Raw genomic sequence first — 9,774 nt, 5'->3', positions numbered from 1 at the left:
GCGCACAACTCCGTGAACCGTTACAAACAGTTCGTAGATTGTTTCCTACTACGAACGGCAACAGTTACAAGTTACAACAACACTTATAACTGTTGCTTTAATAAATCAATAACTTTTTCGTTATAACTCGAAATTGAGTAATTATTGGCTCGTCGAATATGTAAGCTCGTTCACTACAACACGAGAACCTTTTCAGGGATTAAGGTTGTTGTCACTAAAGTCATGGCTCAAATAACCTCGATTATATATAAATAAATGTACATTTACCATCATAGAAATTGTTCCATAAAGTGAGCATTTGTTTCGATAGATTAGAAAGGTAGAATTGAACAAGAATGCAAATGAAATTAGTAGCCACTTACTTTTGTTGATGAAGTCCTTGTTGATGTCTTCGTTTGATATCCAATCTTTAATCTTCAAGGGCGTTTAGTGGTTTCTGATATTCAACTACACACTTCTAATCCTAAATCCGAAGCTTGATTTAAGTAGACTAGAAATCAAGATATAGTTTTGATCAACTAAATTTGACAATAAGCTTGAGATAGCAACACTTGTGAGTTCGACCGAGCAATGCTCTAACAAAATTCTTAACCATGAGCCATACATCATTAATTAGAAGTTTCACGTCTTGCTTATAGAAACCTGGTAGAAATCCATCAGGTCCTGGAGCACTCCACAAATCCATTTGATTGATGGTATTTCTCACTTCCTCAAGCTTAAGAGCAGAGATATGATTAAAATGCTATTAACATAAGAACGATAGTAGTTTGTATTTTTATCATAGATTTTAATATACTCTTTCCTTGAATTTTGGCATAGAAATCCTCTTGAATTTTTTGCCAATGTTCAAGAGAAATTTCTATATTCTTAATAGATTCAACATTTTGACTGCTAAATGTTTGAAATTAAGAGTGTGAAGTTCAGACTTCAGCTCCCTGACCTGATGGTCAATGTTGACAAGCTAATTAGTGTTGAATTTTTTCAAACCATACTTAACATTTCTTACAGGGGGTTAGTCGTGGGAGAGTTCGAGAGATTTTAATGTATTTTGGTTTTCTCCTGTTAGTCTTGAGGGAGTTTGAGGGAGTCTCTCCAAATCCCCGTTAGTCGTGGGGGAGTTTAGAGGAGTCTCCTAAACTCCCTAGAAAACACCTGTTAGTCGCTGGAGAGTTTAAAAAAAGCTCTTGAACTCCCTGTTAGTCATAAAACCATACAATACTAGGGAGTTGGTTTCTTTGGGAGTTCGAAGGAGTTTTTATTGTATTTTGGTCTCACAACAAATCTCTCAAAAGAGTAGAGATTTTAGTGTATTTTTGTCTCACAACCAAATTTGGTTCAAAATCTTTCTTTTCAAATCATACGGATTTCTCAAATCTCACCAACAAAAATGTTGTTCCCAACATGATGAAATGATTGTTAGATGATGGCCATTATGATACGGTGAAACATTTCTAGGAAAATATTAGGATAGTGATCTAGAGTCCATGAAAACGTGTGGATATATAGATTTGTTTAGATCTACATATCCCGTAAGATGCACCAGCAAAAAAAAATGTAGAAGTCTTCACAATTAGCGCTTCCCTGAGTTGAATTACATTACCACTTCTGCAACCACCGTCAAAACTATTTTCTCACCACTACCATCACCACCTATAACCAACCACTACTCCCTTAACCATCCCAAATAAGAACCCTAATTTTAGAAATAAATAAGATTCAATAAATGCTATAGCTCGGAGAAAAGATTTTGAACCAAATTTTAATTCCATCACAATACGTGACACATTTGGTCGCTCTCGGTGGACAGTTAATAAAAACTTCAACAGGAAAATGTGGAAAAATGTTCGTGAACAAAGGGAGTTAGAATTGTATGGAGACCATTAAATTGAAGGGAAAAAAAATTATCTCGTTGCACAAAATAACATACTATTGATACAGAGATATGATCATTTTCATTTATTTTTTTTCTTTTGATTAAAGATCAATGTTATTTGCAAATGAGGGTTTATTGTTTCTTAAAAGAGAATGAGTTAGGAGTGAACTCTCTCAAACTCCCCCAAACTCCCTCTAATAAACTCTCTCAAACTCCCTACACTCCCCCAAACTCCCTGAACTCAAAAACACCAAACTCTCTCAAACTCCCTACACTCTCTCAAAATCTCTCAAAATTCCTGAGATTTAAAATACACTAACTCCCCAGAAATCACTCGAGGACTAACCTCCTGTTAATGTATTGCTAAATTGATAAGCAGGTGAATCAATAACTTCTAATTCATAGGAGTTTTTAATTATCTCATGAGAAACGGGTCTTTAAAACAACACTTATAATATCTATAGGGAATTTTCCCTTGGTTAGAAATAGGATTAGTAACCAAGAGATTTGATAAATGATCAGAGCCCATTGAATCGATATGTAATATTTTTGAATATCCATAATGATTCAGCCAATGACCATTGACCAAAGCCTTGTCAAGTGTGGCTTTAATAAGATTGGGAGAGGCTTGCCTATTAGACCAAGTATATTGACAGCCAACAAAACCAATATTAGATAAATCAACATGATCAATAATATTTTTAATTTAAGGAATTTCAAAAGTTGCAGGACTTTTACAGCTAAACCTTTCATGAGCAGCCATGGTGATGTTTAGGTCATTAATGAGAACCCATGGATAATTTGCCTATTTCTTATTTCTTTAATATAGTTCCATCGCTGCATCTTTTATCCATAGTATTTGGAGCCATAAAGAAAAATGCAAATACTCTAGTTTAGAAGGGTCAAAAGAAATAATCGCATTAACCATTTTATTAGTGTTCCGAATAATTTCAAAATTAAAATCATTTTTCCACATTAGGGCAATACTTCCTGAGAGACCAGCAGAAGGAAAGATCTTTTCGTGTATTTTACCCAATTTATCTGCAAATCCCCCCATCGTGGGTTCTTTCCTATCAAAAAAAACAAAAAAAAAACAAAAAAAAAATCGAATCGGACGATGGACAAATAGTTCCCTTCATTGGGCTTCATTCCATAAATTATACGGTCTCAAACCCAAAGTCTAGCCCAGACTAGGGATTCATCATTGGGGTTATCGAAAACAAGATCCACCTGTTAAGTTTTCTCCTCATTTTCATCGTCAGTTCATCACTCACTTCTTTCCCTTTTTCTTCTTTTTCTCTCTGTTAAGGAAAATCCATAAACTATGGCTACTCTCACAAGTTCTTTCGTCTCTACTCGAAACCCTAAGATCCAATCATTTGCAGGTAAATTTTCATTTTCAAATCTTCTTTTCTTCTTTTTGTTTTTCCAAATCCTTTCAATTTTTGCGTTTTCCTGATTTTCTTTCTCGTAATTTGTATGTCGTTTTCTATGGATAGAAGTATCTTAATCTCTTCTGTTAAAATCATATTTATTTTTCCTTGAATTGTATTAAGTTATCTGGTTTCATAGCATTACAGATCAAATTGATAAGTAATTAACTAAATTTGCTCTTCTGAAGATTTATTAAAATGTGAAATACATCAATAGTGCCTTTCATGAATATGATCTGTATATACTGGTTAATTTTGTAGAGAACGTTTAGAGTGATGAGACTGCAAAAATAAGATTTGCTTGAGAACTGAATTTATAATTTTGTATCATGAATGAGGTCACATTCAGTTATTTTTAGTTGTTGATGTTCATTAGAAATGTCGAAGATAGAACGGGATTAAGTGTTCGTGCACCAGAAACAGTAGAATTTGTATATTGGATTGTTCTTAAAAGTTACTAACTGGAAATTTTCTTTAGCTGCTTGTCTAATCCTTTGATAAATGTTCTTTGTAGGTTCTACCTTTGAGCCAATGGACCAATGTCTTGTGAATCTTGCACCTGCTAAATTGTCTTTCAATACAATTCATCAAAAAAAAGCAAGAATTTCAACTTCCAAAAGGCCTCTTGTTGTTCGAGCTGCTTATAGGTATCGTTTTCCTCATTACCTTGTGTACTCCTTTTCTCGTGCTTGTTTAGACATAACTTACATTGATAACTTCGTAAAGCTAGTTGCTGTATTACTGGTCCTCACTAGTTCTTTATTTAAAACGTTGGCACTAGGTATTGTGAGGTTTGTGGTAAATACACTTTGAGTATATAAACAAACTTCCAAGATCGATCTTTCTGTTCTAAACAATTTTGTATTTATAGTAATCAATATATAGAATGAACAAACTATTGAAAGAGTTAACTAAACCTGGAAGTTTCGTTCATCAGTGATTTTTGTTGCAGATAATGTTTAACTGGAATACACTTTCAAGTACATAGGATATGTTGACACAACCATTTGATGTTTGTAGACACAATGAAACCAAACAACTAAAAACCCTCGACTCTAAAGGCCATTGGGATTAACAACCATTTGATGTTTGTAGATACCATAAAACCAAACATATAAAAAGCCTTGACTCAAAGACCATTGGGATTAAACTGACGTTCTTGCAATAGTCATATTCATATCCATTGATTATGGATCTAGATTTTATTTGGCGCCTCGTCTTTGAATTGGTTTGATAATAGCTCTTCAGCAGTGGTATATACAAATTGCACTCTGATGCCAGATTGGCCAGATCTTGTGATAAGTAAAAAATCAGGGAGAAATATATTGTTTTTAGTTTTCGTGAGGTACGTGTGTGCGACAATGAGGTAAAAAGTTTTGTGTTGCTTTTATTCTTCTTATTTATTCTGTGTTGCTTTATGAGAATTTCTGTCTCTGCAGTTAGTTAAATTCCATCGTATTTGCTAGTATATCTATCTCTGCCCTTTCATTTTGCATCCATCATCAGTTTTCTTTAATGGGCACATGCCACAGGTAATGAAAAATTTGTATTTTTTTCATGTTAGTACAGCGGAGATGGTGGCCGACCTGGCAGTGCAAGTATTTTTGTTGGTGGCTTTATATTGGGAGGAATAGTAGTTGGAACACTAGGATGCGTCTATGCACCACAGGTAACAGCACCTTTCTATTTTATTTATCCATCGCAGATGTATTTAGCTGTGATGTATACTGAGTTGGTCCCATAGCTTTAGGCACAGGCTTATAGTCATTCAGATCACGTAGATACCATGAGATTTGTTTATGTGGTTGGGAATGCAGTCTGCTTTCTTACTAAATATGTTTTTAGAAGACTAATTGTTAATGCAATAGTGCTGTCATTGTGAACTTATCCATTGAAGCTTCCCTAAATGCCGCTCTTTCACATAATAATTAAATATTAGTCGTGTAGGCTAGCTCTCATCTGCTCATGTTAGTGTAGTTCAAAACAGGATATCGATATCAGTCCTAAATGAAAATACTTAATTTCAGAAACTAAGGTTTGTAAACAAGGAGCTTTATATAATCTACAAGCATAATTGAAAAGATTTGTTTCAGAAACTATATAATCCACTACCCGAAGACTCACCTCGATGTTGTTCGTAGGCTAAAACTCCTCGATTTTCTATTCTGATGGACAGTGTGGGGTATTTGGTCTGGTTAGAGCTGGTAGACTCAACCAGCAAAAGTCGGCTATGGGAAACATGAAAGAGTGAGCCGATCTCTATGGCCCATCTATATAAGCTGTGTCTTGCTATATATGAATGTTCATAAGCACCTCATTTCACCAAGGATTGATATGATTTTCTTGGTTTCCAGTTTTCAGTATTTTCATTCATGATTATGTTTGAGTAATCTACTTTTGCAACTGACCGGCTTCTTTATGTTTCAAGATCAGCAAAGCTCTTGCTGGAGCTGACAAAAAAGATTTGATGAGGAAGCTACCAAAGTTTATATACGACGAAGAAAAAGCTCTAGAGGTTAGCATTTACTAGTGAAGTCAAACTTTTCTTTTGAGGATAAAATATACTGGGCTTCAGTGCTTCAGTAACTATCTGAGTGTGGTGTTAGACTGGTGTGAATCATCTAGAAGAATCTTTGTTAAAATCTTTTTATTCACATGTTTCTTATTTAGTGGCAAATGAGACTTGTTAGGAAAATGGGAAGTGTATATACTAGTTGTCCATCCTGTATGTTCTATCCGTCAATAAACTCTATTTTATATGGCTCACTGATGATGCTGTCAATAATAACAGAAAACAAGGAAAATACTGACGGAAAAAATTGCTCAGCTGAACTCGGCCATTGACGATGTATCTTCTCAGCTCCGCACAGAAGACTCCCCTAATGGAGCTGCCTCTACTTCAGATGAAATCGAAGCCGCTGTGTAAGAAGTATGATGATGCAGTGTAGTTTTCTTTTACCCCATATACTTCCACATTAAAAAAATACTTCAAATTGTTTTGATATTTTGGTATTTCTGCTTTCTTCATAGAGATGGTTGTCAATCATTGATTTTGTCAACCTTAATTTCTTTTTAATTAGGCATGTTATATCTGATGATGGTATACCCTGCATGACCATCACCAGATCAACATTCGTTTTCCATTCATATAGGCATCCCCCAGCGATCCATCTTCGTCTTTTATTTTTGAACGAGAGAACCATGCCCTTGATTAAGAATAGTATTACCAAGTAGTACTGCTTTATTTTTCGATAAGAGATCCTATTTTTCTAAGAGGGAAACATCCTGAATCATTGTGTCAGAACCAAAAGACGAGAACAAGGAACCAGATTTTGAACTTCATTATCAACTTTCCCTCTTTGGGAAAAAACAACAACCGGAGATTCTACTTTGGTTGATGGATATGCATTTTCGGTTCCATAACCCACGAGTTATCAAATGTAGCCGTTTCATTGTTCATCTCAAGGGCAACCGGGACAGTAGAGTTTCTGTTCATCTCTACGAGCAAGGTACCCCGAAAATCGCACAACACTTCTACAAATGCCATCATGGCCTTCCAAATTTTACCATCTACGTCGTGCTTGTTTGAAGTAAAAAGAGCAGCACTAACCTGCTCCGGAGTATACTTCCCTAAGCACAACATCATGGTGGATGCACACATCGGAACTGGCACTCCCGTCATCAACAGAAACGAGAAGCTCATACTTTGTCACCTTCTCATAGTCAAATCTTCTTATGGCAGTCATGACACACTTGATTCTAGTCTGGATAAGTGGTATGCAGTTTCTCTTCTCAGCCCAATCTGACAACAAATCATCCAACTATGTATAAGGAACAGCATTGTGGGATGGATTGCGTTCTATGTTAATTTTAGACATAGCCACAGTAGCATCAACCATAGTAATTTCATTAAACCAGCTGCAACTCTGGATGTTGTGTTACATTCAATATTCGATGCCTCACTGGGATTTTCAGTCTCCTGTTGGGTCCTTCCTCTTGACCTACTAAAGGTGTTGGTGGTAGCTGGCGCATAGGGAGTTCCTTGGATAGATGATCTAGAGCGCATTGCATCCTGTAAAGTTGCAATGGCACCATCACCACTACCGTCAGCATCATTGGGTTTCTGAGCACCAATAGCAGACCCTGCTAGTGCTCGCGTTCTTTTAACCCAAAGAGGCTCATTTGCTTCATCTACTAATTTCTTGCGTTCAGCTTCCAAATCTTCCACCATTCCACCAAGTACTTTCAAGCATCCAGGTACCAGCATTAGAAGCCCATCCCGAACATTTACATCACGAATGACAACCTTCAAACCAGCAGGAGCTAAAACTTGAAGACTTTCGATAGGTCTGTCCTCCACACCATATACAGATTGAACACCATCCGTCATAGACAACTTAAGACACCTCTTAATCCCTGAAGGTACTTCCTTAAACCTATCTTTTGGATGACCACTTATATTAATTAACTATCTCATTAACCTGAAGAAGAAATGGACCGGGAAGATTTACTAATTTCATAGTCTGAAGCTTTTCAGGAAGCACACCCTCGCCACCACAAGATAAATTCATATCAGAAAACAAAAACCGCTCATATATGAGATTCTTTTTCTTAGCAACGTTGAAGTTAGCAAAATCAGGATTTGAGTTATTTAACTCAGAAACACATGAATTCAACCATTCTTCTCTCAATTTCAATCCATAATAATTCCATAGAAAACTAGCAATCGCGGTTCCAGGACTACTTTCAGTAGATGAGGAAAGAGAAGGAATCATGTTTGCAATGTGTTAGGATTCGACACCAAAAAGCATAGAAAACAATAGAAAAACGATAGAAATCCTACGAAGAGGGGATTTAGCCACCAAGTTAAGCAAAGCTTGTAAGCCAATATATATTGAGAATCTTAAGTAAGTAACAAATAAGGAAACACAAACTCATTCCTAAAATAACGAATTCTTCTAATTGGGTTGGTATCCCAACATCCCCAACTCCTTGAGACACAACTTGTCCTCAAGTTGGATCAAAACTAAAATATAATCGATTTCCTAACATTCCCAACAAGTTGGTGTTGGGTGCAATAATCAAAAACAAGGAAAAATCAAATAAGCAAAAGTTATTGATACTTAGCTCTTTTATAATGGAAGTGATCGATTCGATGAAACGGACGAGCTCCCCGAATCTCTGCACCAGCAACAAGGCAAAAACTGAGTGAGTCACATGTTCAACACGCTGTCCTTAAGACATTAGCATCCGGCTACATTCAAGAGTGATGATATAGCCCTCACAGGACGGATATCTCCAGGATAAAACACCCTACCACACCTACTACTAGCATATGTAGTAGATGCTCAACTTGAGCTTGACAACTCCGAAAAAACCCTTAAGGAAAATCGCGAACTTTAAAGAAATCACTATAAAATATTTTCCCTTGGGGGTCTCTCTAAAAAATAGAGAATCCCCTTTCCCATAGATTTTACAAAAGTAATGAATTTGTTTATATAATTGACAAATACAACTTAAGAAGAAAAACTCCCCCATGTGGGACTAAAATTCTTATATAGTCTCTTAAAACAACTAAAAAGTGGAAACTCCACGGTGTGAGACTAATAAGTTTTTCATTCACAAAAGAAAACAATAAATTATAATTTTTATTAAAACTTTAAAAATCATATTTTATTAATCGTTTTCCAACAATCTCCCACATGAATGAAAACTCAATAAAACACGAAAACACAGATAGATCTTGGTAAATCAACAACCCAATCTCACGACCCGAACTGACTGAACAGACAGACAAATCGTGCATGTTGAAGTCATACTAGCCATTCCAACGTCATCTCCCTCACACAACAGTGTGTTGACCCAGGGTCATACTATGGATTGCAAAAATTATATAGTATAGAGAGCTTTCATCTTTAGTTTCTCACAAGTGAGACTGAAGGTTCCTTTCACCAAAGTGAAAAAGTATGAACTAGTGAACCCTTAGTGACCCTTAGGTCCTAAGTTCCAGTAATACCAAAACCATCAAAACGAAAATCACATAAAAAGTGCAGGAAATACCATTTTAGGCAGAGGTGTCTATGAGGTCTTGAACCTTTGCTTAGTGAGATATTACCGGAATTACTTGCTAGAGACAGTGAACTATGTCTTGAACTCCTAGCGTTTGATGTAATTCGCGATAAAGACCACGGATGATATCTCCAAGGTTGCTGCCAAGCTCGTGCCGTTTTGTCCAATTTGGCCCTGGACATATCCTGTTTCTCAGAATTCTCTAGAAAATCAAAGCTCATATTCTCATAGGAAGCGGCCTCACTTCCTCGTTCAGATAGGTGAGTTTCCATAAAAAGAGTTACTGCCACACCCCTCTTCAATCTTAAATTGAAACTATAGAACTCATTATAAGACTTCTTAAAAGTCATCTTTTACATGCTGTTACACTATCACGTCTACACCATATGGAAGGGACAG

General features: G+C 36.1%; 1 protein-coding gene across 1 annotated transcript; it reads left to right on the top strand.

Moving 5' to 3' along the window:
• The first annotated feature begins 3,099 nt into the window (after positions 1–3,099).
• On the top strand, positions 3,100–6,474 carry LOC113346843. The gene is made up of 5 exons (XM_026590378.1): positions 3,100–3,258; positions 3,821–3,953; positions 4,876–4,975; positions 5,735–5,821; positions 6,098–6,474. The coding sequence occupies exons 1-5, from the start codon at positions 3,198–3,200 to the stop codon at positions 6,230–6,232; spliced, it is 516 nt and encodes a 171-aa protein (XP_026446163.1). The 5' UTR covers positions 3,100–3,197; the 3' UTR covers positions 6,233–6,474.
• The last annotated feature ends 3,300 nt before the right edge of the window (positions 6,475–9,774 follow it).

Source organism: Papaver somniferum, chromosome 2, assembly GCF_003573695.1.
Source record: "Papaver somniferum cultivar HN1 chromosome 2, ASM357369v1, whole genome shotgun sequence".
In the NCBI taxonomy this organism is placed as follows: domain Eukaryota; kingdom Viridiplantae; phylum Streptophyta; class Magnoliopsida; order Ranunculales; family Papaveraceae; genus Papaver; species Papaver somniferum.
This window is presented reverse-complemented; position numbering and strand designations above follow the sequence as displayed.